Genomic DNA, 23,389 nt, shown 5'->3' with positions numbered 1-23,389 from the left:
ATAAGACAAAAATACTTTCCTAATACTGTTTCACTGACTTTTATCTTATTAATTTACCTTTGTAAAATGTTTAAATAAATCTTTGAATTAAAGGATTAACAGAGTCTTTATTGTATTATATAAAGGAAACACCCTAAGGCATAATATTGACTATAAATTTATATTTTGTTGTAGGTCAAAAACATTTTTAGATAGAGTATTAAATTTATTTTCAAAGTTAAATGCATATATCATATTATTTCTGTTTAATGTATATTTTATTTAAGCATTGTTTTAGAAAATGTAGTGCCACACTCATTGTATTTAACTTTGTTGATCTCTTACAGTTATAGAGATATAATTTATACATTTGTTTTTTTTATTTTTCTTTAATATCTATCTATTAATTTATGATTATGTTTATTTACTAATTTTCCATGTATATTCTACTGTGCTTATTTTCACAAATGCAAGCAGTACAGGTCATCCATATATTATATATTTCCCTGTTTTATGTCTTTCATCGACTTGCATTGTATTAAATCAATACTTTATGAACCTTGTCTCATATTTTCTGCAGCACCTGTATTGTCTGTAATTTGTACTATTGTTACTGCTATTGGTTTATGTTTTTGATAAATTATAAAACATTTAATAAATATTTAATTTTAATATTTTCTAGTTTGTTTTACTTAGAATTTTAATATGCCTCATTCCACATATTTTCCTCATTTTCTGTCTTATTTTGTTGGTGGTATTTAATACACATTTATTTTTAAATGCACTTTTTCTTGAAATCTTTTTATGCAGATATAACTTAATAGTTTGTAACCTATTTCTAAGAATATAAAGAACATTTCCGATTTCAACACTAGAATATCTTTTCAATGATATAATTCTTGTGTACAATGTATATTTGTAACCATAGACGTATTTCTACTCTTAGATTTGATAAGGGAAGTCTCTGTCATAGTGGGATAATCATTAATACAGTGAGTATTTTACAATGAGTGCTCATCTCTGAAAAGGACATCAGTAATGCATACACAGTATTTTGACTGTATTAGCCCCTGCTATCATTGCCGTCTTATTTTCTTCATCTTCTTCCAATTACTGGTAAGACTACATTTCAACTTGTGAACCTATGTGTGTGTTTCTAGGACCTGAGCAAGTAGCCACAGCTGTTTTAAGTTCATCATTGTGACATCCATGACATGACAAACACCAGTGTTTGTTTCATATTACTCTACTCAACCCCCCAGCTGACTGTCTTCTCCAGTGTTACCTGGACCTTGTAAAGGGATGATGTCGATGTCTTATTAGGACCAGAGCTCAGCTGTCTGTCACTTATTCTCAGCACTTTGCTCAGTTAAGAATCTTTTCATTAATTGTCACCCATGGAAATGAGGAGCTTCTCTGGAGTAAGCTGTGAGATGCGCTAATCTACGCACAATTACACACACGTAGAAGGCCGTTCTCCAACCATAGTTTAACTTGAAAGTATACTTGACTTGTCTATTTCTATGGCAAGGAACCTTACATTTTTTGTGTTAGCAAGTGTAGTAAAAAAAAAACTGTCACTTTGTAGACTGTCAAAACTGCAAACAATATTCGATTTTAGCTGAGATGTCTTACCTACTTTACATTAAAAGTTAAAACATATACTATTAATACCAACTAAAGCTATATTTGACATAAAATAATTTATATTTACTTTTCAATTTAATTATAATGCCTTTAATATTATATCTTTTGTATATTGTTGCACACCTTACCCAATGCTGTAAAAGTTATCACAACATAGCAAACTGAGGTAAAAACCAGGGACATTTTGTCTCTTGATTCTAATCTCATCATGTTTCATGAGAAAGATAAAAGCTTGGAGGATGTATGATGTGGGAGTCCCCTCTGTGTGCTGTGATTACCATTACTGAATAAACAAACTGCCTTAACCTGTTGATAGGTTAGAACTTAGGTAGGTGAGGAAGACTAGACTGAATGCTGGGAGGAAGTAGGATGTTGTCAGAGGACACCATGGATCCGCTGACGGAGGTAGATGTACTGAAATTTTGCGGGTAAACCATGACCTCGTGGTGATATATAGATTAATAGAAATGTGTTAAATTAAGATGTAAGAGTTAGCCAATAAGAAGCTAGAGCTTATTGATACAATTAATACAGTTTCTGTGTGTGATTATTTTTGTTCTGGGTGGCTGGGATAAACAAGCCACTCCTTGTAACAATTGGCACAACATGGCCAACTCAATCCATGTAAAACCTAAGAGGGCTTAAAAAGGAATTCTAGACACAGAAATAGAGTTTAATACTGCTTTTGATTGTTTGCTGGCAGAGTGGCACTGCTCCTTTAAGAGAGGTTTCCTGACTCAGCCATAGCAAAAGAAAAAAAAAGCTGTACCATTTTAAAATGTTAGATTTCTGGGCCTTGCCAGCATGAACTTTGACTCTTTCAGTCAGGAGGTCTGGCTACAGAGCATTTGACTGGGGTTTGTGAGAAGATCACTGTCACATCACTTCAGGCAGGTACATTCTATGATTATCTTGTACACAGGAATTAGCTGCACTTAACTGATATTTCTAGTTCTTGTTTTGACTTGGTAAGTGGGGGCTTTTCTATTTTTATGAAACACCAATGATAACCTATGCTGGAGAGGATATGGAGTAAAAGGAACACTCATCCAATGCTGATGGAATGTAAATTTGTACAACCACTTTGGAATTCAGTGTGGTGGTTTCTCAGAAAATTGGGAGTCAACCTACCTCAGGATCCACCAATACCACTCTTGGGAATATACCCAAGAGATTCCCAATCAGGATGGCCATAGCAGTGGTGGAAGACGATCTCCTCCACCCAGTTGATAACTGCTGCATCAAAGGTTCTACTTGCTGACCACTGGACCTTGAAAGTGAACAAAAAGTGACCCATTTCTTCTTCTTGACAATCACAATGTTGTTTCTGGCAGTATCCTGGACGTCCTGCCAGTGAGCAAGAGTTAAATCTAGGGGTGTTGATGGGGTATTCCCCTTTGCTGAGGAAGAGAGCTGAAGATAGAAGTAAAGAAAGAAAGAAAACTAAGCAACAATTACCACAACAATATACAAAAAGACTTTGACAATTTCGTGGGACAACACACAAGGTGGCACTTCCTCCCGTGGTGGAGGAAGATACCCAAACACACTCCTAATGGGCTATTGAACATACAGGAATGTCTCCTTATTGCTTCCCGAAGGAGGTTTCCAAAACCAAACTGCTGCCTCTGAGGTGGCCTGAAATGGCTTGGAACTCAGGGTCCCTTGCCCAAACTGGTGAATGAAACGTCTTTCTTCTCCTCCAGGTTCACTGTTCAGAAACATCTGTCCCAGTGAGAGCCCGCAAAATCCCAGATCAGTCTACCAGTACAAAACAAAAGTTACCAGACAAAGACACAGAGGAGACAAAGAGACAGACAGAACTCTTACCGGTAGATGCTAATGAACCTCCGGACTCTCAAGGATCCCAGTGGGGTCCCTGGAGTTCCAGGCCAATGCACCAAATGTTCCTAGATTATGACTCCCAGATAGCACAACTGAAGTCAAAGAAGTCCAGACTGCAACAGCAAAGTTTATTGTTATTGTAAGCATGCTAGCATGGAACTCTTCTCCAGCACTGGTCACAGTAAGGCAGGGAGGAGTTAGAGTTCTTCTGTGGGATTAACTTTTTAAAGTAAAAAATCACAAGCTCTTCAGGGTGGTCGGGGGTTTTGGCATGGGTGCAATTTTTACTACTTTTAGGTCTTTGCTTTTTCCCATCCTGATTTGTCAACTTGTTTTGTCTTTAGAGTCAGGTTATGTTTTCCTTGAGTTGGGGCATCTTGTGGTTTATCAGTCACCACCAGATGGTCAGGAGTCCTGATTCTTGTGCTTTGGAATTTTCAAAAAGGAGAGGGTGGGGGGCACCATCAACTCTGGGAACATGAAGTTAGTCTGGAGTTTTTGATTTTAAAACACTCTGTTAAGAAATTTTTTTGAGAATAAGGGGTGAGGGTCTTACAGTATTGGAGCAACTGGGAGAAAACTATGCTGACTGTAACCTATGAATGGGACAGAGCTTCCAATAACGTGTCCTTCTAGAAAAATTGCACAATCATGGGTAGTCAATGTGCTTGAGAGAAAGGATATGATAGGATGCCCTGGCATTTCCCCATAATATCAGCAGGAGATATAAAAGCCTAGGAGGAATATTCTTGGCTCTTTCCATTTAAACAGAGATGATAAGACATAACACCTGGTGTATTTCCTCACTTTTCTTTCATTTGCTTCATCTTACAGTGAATGACACCTCATACTATACTTGATTTCATATTAAAAATGAGGAGTGTTGCTTCTTTGGCGGCATAACACCTCCCAGCTCAGCCTGCTTGGGAGCTGGGACCGTACCCGAATCGGGAGTGCAAAGGGGAGGGCGGTAGTTCCTTTGTCTCCATAGCCTGCCTGCAGCAAGCAGGGTGGGCCCTTTGTTTGCAAGCTACCCAAGCAGCACGGAGTTTTGATCTGGGCACCGGGAGAAACGTCATTGGGGTGAGTGAGTGCAGTGGCAGCCAGGAACAGGGAACTCAGACATTCCTCATCCCTCTTACACTTCCTGGTCATCCTGCAGGGGCTACACTGCCCAATACCTCCTCTCTCTTCCCATCCCATCCAGCTTACATCCAGATCCCCCCACCCCCTGTCTCCCTCCCTCCCTCCCCTCTTTGGCGGCTAGCACCTCCCAGCTCAGCCTGCTTGGGAGCTGGGACCAAACCCAAATCCGGAGGGCAAAGGGGAGGGCGGTAGTTCCTTTGTCTCCATAGCCTGCCTGCAGCAAGCAGGGTGGGCGCTTTGTTTGAGAGCTACCCAAGCAGCACAGAGATCCGATCTGGACACCAGGAGAAACATCACTGGGGAGTGACATCACTGAGAAGGTACATCAGTGGGCAAGAAGAACTGATCCTGTAAGAGAAGATCCATAGGGGAGCATTCAGAGGAAAAGATGGGCAGACGCCAATGCAAGAATTCACCCAACAATCTGAAAAACAACATGAAACCACCAGAACCCAGCAACCTCACAACAGGAGGACATGAACACCTTAATCAAGAAGAATTAGAAAAAACTGACTTTATGAAAGTGATAGAGGCCCTTAAACAACATATAAAAAACACCCTTATAGAAATGGATGAGAAGTATAACAGAAAGTTTGAGGAATTGAGTAAATCACTGAATGATATCCTAGGAAACCAAGGAAAAACAATAAAGCAGATAATGGAAACAGTTCATGACTTGAAAACTGAAATGGAGGCAAAGAAGAAAATTCAAACAGAGGGCCGGCTGGACATGGAAAATCTAGGTAAACAAATAGAGACTACAGAAACAAGCATAACCAGCAGAATACAAGAGATAGAAGAAAGAATCTCAGATTCTGAAGATAACATAGAGAAAATAAACGCACTGATCAAAGAAAACAGCAAGTCCAACAAACCCTCATCACAAAACATTCAGGAAATATGGGACACAATAAAAAGACCAAACCTAAGAATAATTGGAATAGAAGAAGGAGAAGAAGTGCAGCTCAACGATACAGAAAATATACTTAATAAAATTATAGAAGAAAACTTTCCCAACCTGAAGAAAGATGTACCTATGAAGGTTCAAGAAGCATACAGAACACCGAATAGGCTGGATCAAAAAAAACAAAAAAAACAAAAAAAACAAAAAAAAATCCCCTCGCCATATAATAATCAAAACACAAAGAATACAGAATAAAGAAAGAATATTAAGAGCCACAAAGGAAAAAGGCCAAGTTACTTATAAAGGTAAATCTATCAGACTTACACCTGACTTCTCCATGGAAACCATGAAAGCCAGAAGGTCCTGGATAGATGTACTGCAAAACTAAGAGACCATGGATGCAAGCCCAGACTACTGTACCCAGCCAAACTTTCATTCACTATAAATGGAGAAAATAAAATTTTCCAGGATAAAAACAAATTTAAACAATACGTAGCCACAAATCCAGCCTTACAGAAAATAATAGAAGGGAAATCACTAACCAAGGAGTCCAACAATGACCACAATAACTCAGACATCTAGAGACCCTTCACCAGTGCAACTCAAAGAAGGGAAACACACAAACCCTATGACTAAAAAAGTGACCGGAGTTAACAACCACTGGTCATTAATATCACTTTATGTCAATGGGCTCAACTCACCTATAAAAAGGCACAGGCTAAGAGATTGGATACGAAAACAGGATCCAACATTCTGCTGTTTACAAGAAACACACCTCAACCACAAAGACAGGCACCTACTCAGAGTAAAAGGCTGGGAAAAGGCTTATCAAGCAAATGGACCTAAGAAACAAGCAGGTGTGGCCATACTAATTTCTAACAAAGTTGACTTCAAACTTAAATCAATCAGAAGATATGGAGAGGGACATTTTATACTCATAACAGGAACAATTCATCAGGATGAAGTCTCAATCCTGAATATCTATGCCCCTAATATAAAAGCACCCACGTACGTAAAAGAAACATTACTAAAACTCAAGGCAGCCATCAAACTGCACACACTAATAGTAGGAGACTTCAACACTCCTCTCTCACCAATGGACAGGTCAATCAGACAGAAACCTAACAGAGAAATTAGAGAATTAATAGAGGTAATTAAGCAAATGGACTTAACAGACATCTATAGATTATTCCACCCTCTCCGCAGCTCATGGAACCTTCTCGAAAATTGACCACATACTTGGTAGTAAAGCTAACTTACACAGTTACAAAAAAATATTAGTAAACACCTGTGTCTTATCAGATCACCATGGATTAAAGTTAGAATTCAACAACAATGCTACCCCCTGTCTCAAAAAACAAAACAAAAAACAAAAACAAACAAACAAAAAAAACTTATGGAAACTGAACAGTCAACTACTGAACCATACCTGGATTAAGGAAGAAATAAAGAAAGAAATCAAAGTCTTCCTTGAATTCAATGAAAATAAAGAAACAACATACTCGAACTTATGGGACACTATGAAAACAGTCCTAAGAGGAAAGTTCATCGCACTAAGTGCCCACTTAAAGAAAACAGAGAAAGCACATATTGGAGATTTAACAGCCCACCTGAAAGCTCTTGAAAAAAAAGAAGCAGACTCACCTAGGAGGAGAAGGAGACTGAAAATAATCAAACTGAGGGCTGAAATCAACAAAACAGAAACACAGAAACAACCCAAAGAATCAATGAAACAAAAAGCTGGTTCCTGGAGAAAATCAACAAGATTGATAAACACCTATCCAAACTAATCAAACGGCAGAGAGAGAATTTGAAAATTAATAAGATCAGAAGTGAAAAGGGGGACATAACCACAGACACAGAGGAAATTCAGAGAATCATCAGATCTTACTACAAAAGCCTGTATAACACAAACTGGAAAATGTAAAAGAAATGGACACTTTTTTTTAGATAAATACCATATACCAAAGTTAAACTAGGACCAGGTGAACAATCTAAATAGACCTGTTAGTCGTGAAGAATTAGAAGCTGTTATCAAAAACCTCCCTACCAAAAAAAGCCCAGGACCAGATGGTTTCAATGCGGAATTCTACCAGAACTTCCAAGAAGAACTAATACCTATACTCCTTAATGTATTCCACAATATAGAAACAGAAGGGTCATTACCAAATTCCTTTTATGAAGCTACAGTTACTCTGATACCAAAACCACACAAAGACTCAAACAAGAAAGAGAAGTACAGGCCAATCTCACTCATGAACACTAACGCAAAAATCCTCAACAAAATACTGGCAAACCGTATCCAAGAACACATCCAAAAAATTATCCATTATGATCAAGTAGGCTTCATTCCAGAGATGCAGGGCTGGTTCAACATACAAAAATCTATCAATGTAATCCAGCATATAAATAAACTGAAAGAAAAAAACATATGATCATTTCATTAGATGTTGAAAAAGCATTTGACAAAATTCAACATCCATTTATGATAAAAGTATTGGAGAGATTAGGGATACAAGGGTCATACCTAAATATAATAAAAGCTATATACAGCAAGCCGACAGCTAACTTCAAATTAAATGGAGAGAAACTCAAAGCCATCCCACTAAACTCAGGAACACAACAAGGCTGTCCACTCTCACCATAACTCTTCAATATAGTGCTTGAAGTTCTAGCAATAGCAATAAGACAACATAATGGGATCAAGGGGATTCGAATTGGAAAGGAAGAAGTTAAACTTTCGTTATTTGCAGATGACATGATAGTGTACATAAGCGACCCCCAAAACTCCACCAAAGAACTTTTACAGCTGAGAAACAGCTTTAGTAATGTGGCAGGATACAAGTTGCTCTCTTATACACAAAGGATATGTGATGGAGGAAGGTCATTGGCTAATAAAGGAACTGCCTTGGCCCATTTTATTGGTTGAAAGATAGTTGGGAGGAGTAGGCAGAACAGGATGCTGGGAGGAAGAGGAAGTGAGCTCAGACGCCACAGCTCTCCTCTCTGGAGCAGACACCTGACAGAGACACCATGCCCTGCTCCCGGGATGAAGCTCCGACCCAGGATGGATATAGGCTAGAATCTTCCTGATAAGCGCACCTTGGGGTGCCATACACAGATTATTAGAAATGGGCTAAATTAATATGTGAGAAATAGCCTAGAAGAGAATGGGCCAAGCAGTGCTTAAAAGAATACAGTGTCCGTGTAATTATTTTGGGCATAAGCTAGCCGAGAAGGCGGCCAGGGTGCTGGGAACGCAGCCCCACGGCTCTTATTACTACAGATATGGAAGCAGAGAGGGAAATCAGAGAAGCTTCACAATTCACGATAGCTACAAACAGCATAAAATATCTTGGGGTAAATCTAACCAAGGAAGTGAAAGATCTATTTGACAAGAACTTTAAGGCATTGAAGAATGAAATTGAAGAGGATACCAGAAAATGGATGGACCTCCCTTGCTCTTGGATTGGGAGGATCAACATAGTAAAAATGGCAATTCTACCAAAGGCAATTTATAGATTCAATGCAATCCCCATCAAGATCCCATCAAAATTCTTCACAGATCTGGAGAGGACAATAATCAACTTTATATGGAAAAACAAAAAACCCAGGATAGCCAAAACAATCCTATACAATAAAGGATCTTCTGAAGGCATTACCATTCCTGACTTCAAACTCTATTACAGAGCTACAGTAATGAAAACACTGTGGTACTGGCATAAAAACAGAGAAGTCGACCAATGGAATCATATAGAAGACCCGGATTTTAACCCACAAACCTATGAACACCTCATTTTCGATAAAGGAGCTAAAAGGATACAATGGAAGAAAGAAAGGATCTTCAACAAATGGCGTCCAACGTTGGGCTATTTTGCCCCCGACTCAACGGGTAGCCGCTAGCTAACACAGCACCCTCCCGGGTGCTGTTTTTCAGTTCATGACTCCGGCCCCAGTGCCGAGTCCGAGACACACTCGGCTACACAGGCCCATTCTGCCTGCCTTGGCTAAGTTTTGCAGCGGAACCCCACTGCCTGAATTAGCAGAAGCTCAAGTACTTGCGGTTTTGCAACAAAAGCTGCCACAGCATCAGATTTGGTCTGTTACAAAGTGACTTGGCCAGTTGTGGTGGTGCACGCCGGTAGGATTTGCTGAAGAAGGCAGAGGCAGGAGGATCACAAGTTTGAGGCCGACCAGGCAGTGGTAGAGCACGCCTTTAATCCCAGCAAGTGGGAAGCAGAGGCAGGCAGATCTCTGTGAGTTTGAGGCCTGCCAGGCCGTGGTAGTGCATGCCTTTAATCCCAGCACTTGGGAGGCAGAGACAGGCGGATCTCTGTGAGTTCGAGGCCAGCCTGGTCTACAAGAGCTAGTTCTAGGACAGGCTCCAAAAACACAGAGACCACCACTGGCAGGAACCGATCATTGCAGGTAAAAAAATTTTCTTTTATAAATAAAATGTCTGAACACATTACTGTTCAAGAATTTAACATTTTTTTAATTGTACCATGTGGGAGATTTTACAAGAGGTGTCTATCACCCCACATATATGGATCCTTCTGGGATTCGTAGTTTTCATTGGCACCAAATGGTTTGATAATAGAAATATGATAAAGTCTTTACGAGACAAATCCAGGATTCTTAAGGTAGAGATTGAACACTTAAAAACAATTGAGAATGACAACAATCTTCTCAAGAATCAGTTTGAAGTTCTCCAGGCTGATAACAATCCTCTCAAGAATCAGTTTGAAGTTCTCCAGGCTGATAACAATCTTCTCAAGAATCAGTTTGAAGTTTTCCTGACTGATAATAATCTTTTCGAGAATCAGTTTGAAGTTCTCCAGGCTGATAACAATCTTCTCAAGAATCAGTTTGAAGTTCTCCAGGCTGATGTTAAGGAGAAATTCATTACTATGGAAGAGGGAACAGCTGATCTGGACCATAAGATTCAGTCCCTTTCTGTAGGAAATGAAACATTAACTGAGAGAATCAAAACTGCTGAATGTGACAATCGGATTTTGTCTAAAGCTTATGACAGATTGACAGAAAGAGCCTGTCCGTATGAATGATCTCAAGGAAATAAAACAGGCTGTCATGACTTTTGGGATGCAAGCCTCTTTTGTTAAAGAGATGCTAAGATCTTGGGCCACGACAAGCAGAACAACCCCCTCGGACTGGCTCCAGCTGAGCTCTGCAGTACTTGAGAGTGGACCGCAATTGAAATGGCAATGCTTATTCAGGCAAGAGGCTAGACTCTTAGAACAGCAGGAAAAAGCGAAGGGAATTGTCATTTCCCTAGATCAAATTCTAGGTGAAGGGCTCTTTTCCGACCCTCAGGAACAAGCTAATTTGGATGAAAACACACCCTCCATGTGTACTACAGCAGCCTTAAGGGCTTGGGACAGGGTACAAGACCCAGGACAGAGAATGGAATCATTTGTCAGAGTTAAACAGGGTCAGAGAGAACCCTTTAGTGACTTTTTACAAAGATTAACTAAGGCTGTACAAATAGGGATATCTGACCCAGAAGCAAGACGTATAATGATTGAGTCTTTGGCTTATGAAAATGCAAATGTGGAATGGAAAAGGATTTTGGGTCCTTTAAAGCTCAGATCAGCGCCCTTGGAAGAATGGGTCTTGCATACACTCAATGTTGATACATTTGATTATGGCACTGAAGCATGGGTAGAAGAAGCAATTTCCAATGGTAAAAGGAGACACCAGAATACCAAATGTTTTAATTGTGGCAAAATGGGTCATATGAAAAGGAATTGTAGACAACGGATTTTCAGAAATAATAATAATAATAATGCATCTTTCAGAAATAATAATAATAATAATGCATCTTCTAGAAATAACAGAAATAGGAGGTCTCAGCCTTCAGGTTTATGTAGAAGATGTGGAAAGGGCAGACAATGGACGAATGAATGCAGGTCTACAAGAGATAGACAAGGCAACCTGATACAGCTGGGAAACATGAGGGGGGGCCTCACAGGCCCCCATGGCAAACATGGTTCAGTCATATCCAGTTTCTGCAGAGAACGTGCCTCATCAGGACAATTAGGAGGTCCCATGCCTACTGTTACAAGCAATAATGATCAAAAAGATAAGTTACATGTGTTTTGGCAAACTTCTATAAATGATCAAAGACCTAAACTGAGAGTGTGTGTAAATGGCATTTTTATTACTGGCCTGCTGGACACAGGTGCTGATGTAAGTATCATTACCCCAGAATCTTGGCATCCATATTGGCCCCTTCAGAATGTAAATGTTCAGCTCCTGGGAATTGGAACCCTATCTCGAGTAAGGCAGAGCACGAGATGGGTTGAATGTATAGGGCCAGAGGGACAAATAGGAAAATTAAAGCCATATGTAGCCAATATCGCAATGAATTTATGGGGTTGTGACCTATTACAACAATGGAATACCGAAATTAACATTCCTGCTAAATCTAGAGCCTATATTTCTGAGAATAATATTAAAAGATATTACAAATGGAGAAAACCGGCCATTCGGGCTGTACAAGAACAAGCAATTGATGTCCCTTCAGAGATACTAACAGCCTTGCCTCTAAAATGGTTGACTGAGAAACCAATATGGACAAAGCAATGGCCTTTAGCTGAGGAAAAATTACAGGCTTTAGAACAGCTGGTACAAGAACAATTAGATGCTGGACATATAGAAGAATCTACCAGCCCTTGGAATTCTCCTGTCTTTGTGGTTAAGAAAAAATCAGGTAAATGGAGAATGGTGACAGATCTCAGGGCCATCAACAAGGTTATTCAACCTATGGGCCCTCTGCAATCTGGAATTCCTTTGCCCTCTTTATTACCAAAAGGATGGCCTCTCATAGTTATTGATTTAAAGGATTGTTTTTTCACTATACCTTTGCAAAAAGAAGATAGAGAAAAATTTGCCTTCACAGTGCCTACTTATAACAATTCTCAAACTTTGAGGAGGTACCACTGGACCGTTCTCCCCCAGGGTATGTTAAATAGCCCCTCCCTGTGCCAATATTTTGTGAACCAACCATTGCAAATAATACGCAAGAAATTTCCCAAATCTATAGTATACCATTACATGGACGACATCTTGTTATCCGATTCAAACATGGATACCTTGAACAGACTGTTTGAAGAAATAAAGATACTTTTACCTAAATGGGGATTGCAAATCGCTCCTGAAAAGATTCAGAAGGGAGATTCTGTTAATTATTTAGGTTATAAAATAGGTTTGCAAAAAATTAAGACACAAAAAGCACAAATTAGGAGAGATCGCCTACGGACTCTTAATGACTTTCAAAGACTGTTAGGAGACATTTCCAGTCTACGACCAGCTATTGGAATAACACCTGATTTAATAATTCATTTGAACAAAACCTTGGATGGTGATAAAGATTTAAGCAGTCCCAGAGAATTAACAGCTGAAGCAGAAAAGGAACTGACAATGATTGAGGAAAAATTACAACAGGCACATGTGGACAGGGTGAATCCAGAGCTCGATTGTATTCTCGTCATACTACCATCAAAAATTTCTCCTACAGGAATTTTAATGCAGAGAGATTATATTATTTTGGAATGGATCTTTTTACCACATAAACCAAGTAAGAAACTGAAAACTTATGTGGAAAAAGTCTCTGAGTTAATTATAAAAGGCAAGCTGAGACTTCATCAACTAGCAGGCATAGACCCAGCAGAAATTATAGTGCCTTTCACTGCTGATGAACTAAAGAAATTATGGGAAGATAATGAACCATGGCAAAGAGCTTGTGCTAATTTTTTGGGAGACATTAATAACAACTATCCAAAAAGCAAGAGGCTTAACTTCATAAAGATAACCTCTTGGATTCTTCCTCGAATCGTCCGTGATGCTCCAATAACTGGAGCCCGTACATTCTATACTGATGCCAATAAATCAGGGAAGGCAGGTTACAAATCAGAAGACTTGGGTAAGGTGGAACAAAGTCCGTATAATTCTGTCCAGAAGGGGGAATTATATGCCATTCTTATGGTGCTAAGGGATTTTAAAGAACATATTAATATAGTCACTGATTCACAATACGCAGAAAGAGTTATTTTACATATTGAAACTGCTGAATTTATACCTGATGATACAGAACTAACCTCATTGTTTCTCCAGGTTCAAGATTTGATCAGGAACAGGTTTTGCCCTACGTACATAACACACATCCGATCCCATACGGGTCTGCCAGGTCCTCTAGCACAAGGTAATGCAGAAATTGATCAATTATTGATTGGTAGTGTGCTACAAGCCTCTGAATTTCATAAAAAACATCATGTTAATAACAAAGGTTTGAAGAAAGAATTTTCAATTACATGGCAACAAGCTAAGGAGATTGTAAAGAAATGCCCTACTTGCTCTTTCTATAACCAAACGCCACTGCCTGCAGGGGCTAATCCAAAGGGCACCCAAAGGAATGAAATCTGGCAGATGGATGTGTTCCACTTTGAAGAATTTGGCAAATTAAAATATGTTCATCACACCATTGACACTTATTCAGGCTTTCAGTGGGCAACTGCTTTAAGTTCAGAAAAAGCTGATTCAGTAATCACTCATTTATTAGAAGTCATGGCTATCATGGGTATACCTACACAAATAAAGACGGATAATGGTCCTGCTTATGTTTCTAGGAAAATGAAATGGTTTTTTGATTATTACAATATCAAGCATGTTACAGGTATACCACACAATCCTACAGGTCAGGCAGTCATAGAAAGATCAAATCGAACTATAAAGGATATGTTGAACAAACAGAAAGGGGTGGAAAACACCCCCAGAAATAGGTTACATAATGCTTTGTTAACCCTGAATTTTCACAATGCTAATGAGAAGGGATCAACAGCTGCAGAAAGACATTGGATAATGGAAAAGTCTAATGAACTAAATCAACCATTTTATTTCAAGGATGTGCTGACCTCACAATGGAAGCCAGGAGATGTGCTACGTTGGGGAAGGGGTTTTGCTCTTATCTCCACAGGTGAGGAAAAATTGTGGATACCGTCAAAATTAATAAAGGTTCGGTTTGAAGAAGAGAAGCCACTTGGAAAAGAGAAATAACAATTCTTTCATAAGGATGGCGAGCATACTGATGGTAAGAAATACATATAGGTTGGAGGCAGGGTTCTTTTCTTATCTCCACAGGAAAATACTCATCTTCAAAGAAATTAAGGGACTCTGAATATTTAATTACTGAGGGATGGACACATTTTGTAAGTATTAATTTTTATTTATATGTCTTATTAAACATTTCTTTATAAATATATAGAGCTGGTTTTGAAGTTGGACTCTGGCTCAGTCCCTCTCCAATTCCAAGCCTGTTAGTAAGAGAAAACCCAGAGTTTCTGGAGTTTCTGTCTCATGTCAAGAGCCATGATATGGGACAGAAAGAAATATGAGTTTAGAAAACATCTTTGCTTTTTCTCCATATCTATCATACTTTTCATTGAATATATCTATCATGCCTTTCATTGAATATATATATATATGTATGTATATGATTAATGTTTAAGTTTTTCATAATGAACAATGAGTTTTTCCTGAAGTGACATTTGAAGTTTCCAGGAAGAAGATGGGGCCCCACAACAACAACTCTACCTGGTTGATATGACGTCATGATACTGATAGCACTACTACAAGACCTGTTTTGGATACCAGCTGCACAAGACAATCCCAACTTGGTTAGCTGAAATGGTGCACATCTTGTACAACATTCTGGCCAGACCTCCACAAAATACTCAGAGACTATTATCAATTTTAAAAGACATTGATCTTGAAATTTAACCATCATTTTACTTTCACAGGATCCCCCAGAAAGAACGTCGCCCCCATGACAGCTGGAAGTAATTCTAGAGGACGACGTCCCCTCTCCCAGTAAAGTTTACCCTTGGGTTTAGGGACATCATTTAGGGGTTGGGAGGTTGGGGGAGGAATTTTATAAGCTCAGGGATCATTTTGAAAAAAAAAAGAGGGAATGATGGGATAATAGATTTATAATTGTGAGTTACTGCTTTTAGACAAATATGTTGGTATCGATTCCTGTATATTGAAACAAAGTTAAATTATGTTGACTATTGTATGCATGCATGTTTCTATGTCTGTTTAAAACATTTTTATGTATTGACATATATTGTATTGATATATATATATATATTGTATATATTTACCATATTGCAATGTACATTTCTACCTCTGATTAAGATACTTATATAATGTTTGTGTATTGATATATCTTTGCCATATTGCAATGTATATTTGTACAGTGTTTATATTTGGAGGTCATTATCCTCAGTTGTTACACAGTTGTTTATTGTCTTAGTCTTTAAGTTAGATAGATATTGAGAATTATATAGATAAATAGTCATCTAAGTTTGTAATTTATAATCAGACTAATCAGGTTCTTTAGATATATAGAGATTATACTCAGTATAGATAGATAATCTTCAACCTCTTCAAAGAGCTGTAGAAAATGGCCTTTAATCTAACTCAGAGTTTCGTGATAGTGAGACACAATTGCTCCTGGCAACACCGCTCTATTCCCGAGAGAATGTTGAGCACCAAAGACACCTGGAGCCTTTCTATTTGGCAGAACTGGCCTTTGGGCAAAGAAATGCCCATACCTCAACCACTCACACAGATACAGAGCATGCATCAATGGATAAAACAGGACTGTCATATCCTGCCAAGACAGGGTAAGATAGTTTTGAAAAGTTCCTTGCCTTTAATAATGGTATGTCAGATATGTTAGGCCTTAGCCAAAGTTGGCTGACTCAACATTGCAAACGAGACTTTGGGTGATTGCCCAGGTAGTCAGTTGTCTCTGTCAATTGTTGCACATTTTGGATATATCTCGTTTGTTGAGTAGTGTTTATTCCCTTCTCAGATCTTTGACTGAGTTGAAGATTATATAATTGTAGTTACTCTTCACATTATTTGGACTCTTTGAGATAGAATGTTTAGCAAAGCTTTTGTTCTCAATATTGTTTATTATATTTATTATTTGTTGTTATTGTATGTAGTTGTATTTGGTTTAGTTCTGTCTTATTTAGACAAAAAGGGGAGATGTAGGGATAAGTCCCACCCCTTAAGGGGCGTGTTCGCCTCGGGCTAATGTCTGCCTATAAATTTGGCGAGCATGCTCCAAGCTCTCACTTCTGCTTTCCTGGTCTCCGCGGGAACGGTGGTTCTGTAAGTCTATTTCTACATTAAAACTATATATATTTTTACAATCTGTCTCCATTTGTTTACGCCGCTACAGAAGATCTTCACCAACTCCTTAACAGACAAAGGTCTGATCTCCAAAATATATAGAGAACTCAAGAAACTAGACTTTAAAATGCTAATTAACCCAATTAAAAAATGGGGCACTGAACTAAAAAGAGAATTCTCAACAGAAGAAGTTCAAATGGCCAAAAGACACTTAAGATCATGCTCAACTTCCTTAGCAATCAGGGAAACGCAAATCAACACAACTTTGAGATATCATCTTACACCTGTCAGAATGGCTAAAGTCAAAAACACCAATGATAGCCTGTGCTGGAGAGACTGTGGAGGAAGGGGTACCCTCATCCATTGCTGGTGGGAATGCAATCTTGTGCAACCACTGTGGAAATCAGTGTTTCGGTTTCTCAGGAAATTTGGGATCAACCTACCCCTGGATTCAGCAATACCACTCTTGGGAATATACCCAAGAGATGCCCTATCATATGACAAAAGCATTTGTTCAACTATGTTCATAGCAGTATTATTTGTAATAGCCAGAACCTGGAAACAACCTAGATGCCCTTCAATGGAAGAATGGATGAAGAAAGTATGGAATATATACACATTAGAGTACTACGCTGCGGTAAAAAACAATGACTTCTCGAATTTTGCATGCAAATGGTTGGAAATAGAAAACACTATCCTGAGTGAGGTATCCCAGACCCAAAAAGATGAACATGGGATGTACTCACTGATAATTGGTTTCTAGCCATAAATAAGGGTTACGGAGACTACAATTGGTGAACCTAAACAAACTAAATAAGAAAGTGTACCCAAGGAAAAACATATAGTTATCCTCTTGGCAGTAGACAAAATTGGCGGGGAGAAAATTGGGATCTTGGGGGTGGGGTGGGATGGGGGTAAGGGGAGATGGGGAGAGAAAAGTTAGAAGGGAAGGGGGGAGGGATCTTGGGGAAACAGGAGTTTTGGGATAAAGGAAGGTTGGACAGGGGAGCACGGAAGCACAATTCTTAGTTAAGGGAGCCACTTTAGGGTTGGCAAGAGACTTGACCCTAGAGTGGCTCCCAGGAGCCCATGGTGATGTCCCCAGTTAGTCCCTTGGGCAGCTGAGGATAGCGAACCTGAAATGACCCTATCCTATAGCAATACTGACGATTAACTTGCATATCACCATAGAACCTTCATCTGGTGATGGATGGAGATAGAAACAGAGACACACACTGGAGCACTGGTCTGAGCTCCCAAGGTTCCAATGAGGAGCAGAAGGAGGGAGAACATGAGCAAAGAAGTCGGGACCACGAGGGGTGCACCCACCCACTGAGACAAGGGGGCTGATTTATTGTGAGCTCACCAAGGCCAGCTGGACTGTGACTGAAAAAGCATGGGATAAAACTGGACTCTCTGAGCATGGCAAACAATGAGGACTGATGAGAAGCCAAGGACAATGGCACAGGGTTTTGACCCTACTTCATATTCGGGCTTTGTGGGAGCCTAGCCAGTTTGGTTGTTCACCTTCCTAGACATGGACGGAGGGGGGCGGACCTTGGACTTTCCACAGGGCAGGGAACCCTGACTGCTCTATGGACTGGAGAGGGAGGGGGAGAGGAGTTTGGGGGAAGGGGAGAAGGGTGGGAGGAGGGGGAGGGAAATGGGAGGCTGGGAGGAGGCGGATACTTTTTTTTCCTTTTCTCAATAAAAAAGAAAAAGAAAAAAAATGAGGAGTGTTTTGTTTGCACTGCTTAAACACACAGAGTCTCCTGGTTTTACCGCATGGATTCTTTTAGCAAGTCATTCTCGCTGCAAAGATTTTGTCCCTTGATAGAGTGGATCAAAACATTGTGAAATCACAAAAATCCAGAAAAAAGAATAATGGAGAGAAAATGGAGATTAAACAGAAACTCACACATTTCATCCACTTGAATTCCCCGAATCGTTCAAAAATAATTACTTTATATTGTTGGTGGTGCTCTTTTCATGTTTGGCTTTAACTATTTCAAAAGATAGCAATACAAAACAAATAACAGAATCCAGATTCACAAATGAGTTTGGAAGGAAAACAACAATTACATATGTGTCTGAGGACATATTTATAGAATTAAATAAATTAGATGCAAAAACACCACATGAGCTACCAATATAGGACCTACTAAAAAGAGCAGGCACTTCTCCAAAGAAATATTAGTGTATAACAATATAAAAATGTTTAACACCCTATATGTTGTTATTGTAAATTAAATCTCTACTGAGGATCACTCTCAGTGTGTAACTGTCATCAAGAAATGCTTGGCAAAAAAAGTAAATAGATACTCCTATATGCATGGCTATTTAGAATTGGAATGTCAGTTAGTTCAAATATGTTATGAACTGATAAGTAGTTTACATATTAAAAAATCTAGCAAGTGATCACTGTACTGTTACTGTATACACACATAAAGTCTACAGATATCATACAATAGAGATACTGGTATACCCATATGCTAATCAAATAGTGAAAGGTGGACATAATTTCTGCTTCTGAGAGAGTACATAAAATCTGGCATATATCACATTTATTTCTCAGAGATTGGATGGACCAAAGCCTATTTCTTCTCACAAAATGAATGCAAATGGAGAATCATCACATTGTGATAACAACATCAAATACTATATTTTCTACAATACATAGAATTTAGAAAGAATGAAATATGAAGCAAGGGAACTATGATCAAGGAGAGAGAGATGACCACTAAGAGAGAGGAGTCAGGGTAGGAGAGGGATTTAGGAAACACCTAAAACTTCTCTTAAAACTTTAATTAGTGTGTACAATAAATATATGCTAATGTAATTAATTAAACTCAGTAAAAATGGAAATAACAGTAAAAGAAAAGAAATAGAGAAAGAAGAGGAAAGAAAGGAAAACACTGAAAGTATATAAATGTGTGAGAGAGAAGAAGAGAGAATAAAAATATAAAAAGCGATGTTTTAGTTCCCCAGTTTCAGAAGTGATGTGCATTATTATTTAAATTTAAATGTCTGAACATTTTTGGATTACTGCTGTGATACTTTACCTGCAATAATGCATGGGCATTGTGAGCATTTCTGCACTTTCTCACTGCTTAAATGATTGTAAAAAAAAAGAGTGATACTGATGAAATAACTAACATATGTCAGAAAAATTCAACATCCAAAGTGGATAAAATATACTTAATTGATTATTGTCCTATACTAATGTAAATTATGAAATTATTTAGTAATTGAGTCAATTTAATATGCACACTACATAAAAATATGTGCACATAGATTTAATTTGGTGCATCCGAATGAACAGAGTGATCATGACCATGCTTTTCCTGACTCAATTTGTTCTTGAACTTTAGTTCTGAAACTGTGCCAAGTAATCGTGCCTGGAAATTGGCCCCTGTAGATGACCACATGTTGCATGATGCTCATTGTTCTTATATATGAAGAACCTGGAATCATAAGGCAGAAGGGCAAGGAAGCCACTCGCCTATTTTTACCACAATAATTCCTGGGCTTCATTTGGGCCATACATTACCATGAAAATTTTCATTTCACATTAGGGTGTTAAAATTATCTTCACAATATGAATAATGAATTCAGAGAAAATGTAGGAACAAATACCTAAAAAATAATAAATGATTTAGTACAGATGTTTTCCAATCCTTATGTAGATTTCATACGTTATTTTGAAAAAAAGAAGAGCAAATAAAATTTTGGGGGCATAGAATATTAAAAGAGCCATTTGTTTGTTTGCTTATTCCTCACGAGTTTAGGGTTCACAGTAAGTATTTTTAAAATCAGAATGAATTAGATAAATTAAAGTGAAACAGAAGTTCCATTAAGAAAATCTGTGTACAGGTATCATTTGTTAATCTTATAAGTAACCCAGAATTTTTGTCGACAGAGATGTGTGGTTCATTGAATGATATTCTCTAATAAAAAAAAAATCATCTGATACTGCAGTTATAGAAAACTTTGACTTTGGACTATCAGGTAATAGAAACATCTTATCACCATTAATATTCCTATTAGAAGTGAAATTAATTGTAATCAGAGTTAATTGACATTATTAAGAAATGAGGAATTAATCATGTATTAGGTTTGCTTTGCATCTTTGTTTACAATTTACGCAATATTTAAATTGTGCTTAATTAACTCAAATAATAAAAATTAGGGACACAGAATTATAAGTAGAATTTGGTCTCAAAATCTATTTATATACATAGACACAATTGTATTAAATTCTCTTCATTTATTTGATCTTTTTGCATTATTTCTCTAATATAAAAAGGGATAAGTAGTAGTTAATAGAGGCTAATATTTGTTGTAGCCTAAATGAATTATTTAATGACAGTACTAGTTCCACCAACGTTGTGAAGTATGCTAACCAATATGAGCGCATAAACAAGTAATGCTTTATATATCTGTTTATTTGGGCAATTAAATTTTATAAACCTCAAACTGTAAAATAATTTTGTTTGAGAGAAAACACAATTATAATAAAGGACTTTTAAATGCATATACACAAAACATTTTAAATCACTCAGATTAAGTATTGTCTTTAATTTGTGCAGATTTTAGAACCATTAACTATGAATGCCTGGAACCACACAGATGAGTCTAACTTTATACTTATGGGATTGACAGATTCCAAGGAGATCCAGCTAGTCCTCTCTGTGCTCTTTCTCTTTATATACATGGCCACTGTGTTGGGAAACATAGCCATGATGCTAATCATTCGTCTAGATGTCCAGCTTCACACTCCAATGTATTTCTTCCTCACCCACTTGTCATTCCTTGACCTCATTTATTCAACTGTCATCACACCTAAAACCTTAGAGAACCTGCTGACTTCCAAAAGGAGCATTTCCTTCATGGGCTGCTTCATTCAAATGTACTTTTTTGGCGTCTTGGCAGGTACTGAATGCTTTATACTCTCTTCAATGGCCTATGACCGCTATGTAGCCATCTGCAATCCCCTACACTATCCAGTTATTATGTCCACAAGACGCTGCCATGCTCTTATCACTGTCTCCTACGTGATTGGAGCTATGGATTCCTCTAGCACTGTCTTTCCCATGAGCACATTGAATTTCTGCAAATCTAAGGTAATCAATCATTTCTTTTGTGATGCATTCCCAATTTTAGCCTTGTCCTGCAGTGATACCCATGATGCCGAATTCTCCATATTCATTTTAGCTGGTATTACTGTAGTGCTATCTCTTCTCACTATATCCTCATCCTATGTGTCCATTCTCTCTACAATTTTGAAGATAAATTCTTCTTCAGGTAAGCACAAAGCCTTTTCCACTTGTGCCTCTCATCTCCTGGGAGTCACTGTCTTCTATGGAACTGTTATCTTTACTTATATGAAGCCTAGTAAGTCCTACTCCCTGGGAAAGGATCAAGTAGCTTCTGTTTTCTATACAATTGTGATCCCCATGCTGAACCCACTCATTTATAGTCTCAGAAACAAAGAAGTGAAAAGTGCTGTCCTTAGACTTGTGAAAAAGGGAGAGGACTCACAAAATTTTAAATAATAATGCTGCTAGATATTTAAACATTTCTCTTTTCTTACTGATCACATCACTTTTTTGTTTGCTTGGTTTTTTGTTTTTTTTGTTTGCGTGTTTAATTTTGTTTTGGAGGTAGTGTGGCCTTGGTTCTCCTGGAACTCACACTGTATACTAGGATGGCCTCTAACACACAAAGTTCCTACTGCCTCTGCCTTTCAAGGGCTGGCATCAAAGGTGTGCACCACCACTGCTAGGATATAGATCACTTCTTTACATTCTCTCTCTGCTTGAACCTTTAAGATTTGTTTCTTTTTCTCTTTTTATGTAGAGTTTCCCTTCCACGACCAAAGTTTAGGCATTTCTCAGAATGAGACTTTAAAAGTCTTTGTCATTATTGAAAATCAGGACAGGCATATGAAACCCATGCTCTAAATATTTTAGATTATCAGGTCAAATAGCAGGTAATTTGAGGAAATATACTTGAATTTCTTAAGCTTATAAAGTAGTTAATATATTACTAAATGTCAGATATATGATTTAGGGCACATAGCACTGACACATTAACATTTTTCAAAAGTCATACTCTTTGTGATATGGAAGATTTTATTATTGGTCTTATCACTAGTAAGTGAGTGACATTTTAAACTTCATTTTCCTCAGTTGCATAAAATAAATAATAATCAGATGACAATGTGATAACAGAATGGATATAACATATCAATGAAAATCTCTGCTTATTATAATTCAAAAATATAGTTAAATTTCACCCATAGTTGGTTTGAAGAATGTTTACAGATATTTAAACACTTATTTCTTAGTAAAAATATTAAAATAGCTTGAAATGAAATCAATAGTTCTAAAATTTAGATTGAGTGAAATAATTTAAGTAAAATTAAATGAGAAGCAACTGGTATATTGTAATATTGGTGAGAATATGGAAAATCTACAATGTTGTTAAGGAAAAGAAGCACTGTAATAGTTATTAACACATAGTTCCACATTCTTATCAATCAATAAGTTGATTGTACTTTTATATACTCTAGCATAACAAATGTATGTCATTTTCTCTACATTTTTTGTAACAAATGCTTGACCATCTTTTTGAATATAAGTT

At 37.8% G+C, this 23,389-nt stretch overlaps 1 protein-coding gene across 1 annotated transcript; it reads left to right on the top strand.

Annotated features, from left to right (window-relative positions):
- Window positions 1-21,351: 21,351 nt before the first annotated feature.
- Window positions 21,352-22,299, top strand: LOC121466600 (olfactory receptor 8H1-like). The gene has a single exon (XM_041680382.1). The coding sequence runs from the start codon at window positions 21,352-21,354 to the stop codon at window positions 22,297-22,299; it is 948 nt and encodes a 315-aa protein (XP_041536316.1).
- The last annotated feature ends 1,090 nt before the right edge of the window (window positions 22,300-23,389 follow it).

This window comes from Microtus oregoni, unplaced genomic scaffold, assembly GCF_018167655.1.
Source record: "Microtus oregoni isolate MIOR12 unplaced genomic scaffold, Mior012 000033F_ref0000390, whole genome shotgun sequence".
NCBI lineage: Eukaryota > Metazoa > Chordata > Mammalia > Rodentia > Cricetidae > Microtus > Microtus oregoni.
The sequence above is the reverse complement of the archived record's forward strand: the minus strand, read 5'-3'. Positions and strand labels throughout refer to the sequence as shown.

Bases quoted from the DNA above. Each gene is read 5' to 3' on its own strand.
- LOC121466600 (XM_041680382.1), top strand. From the start codon at position 21,352: ATGAATGCCTGGAACCACACAGATGAGTCTAACTTTATACTTATGGGA.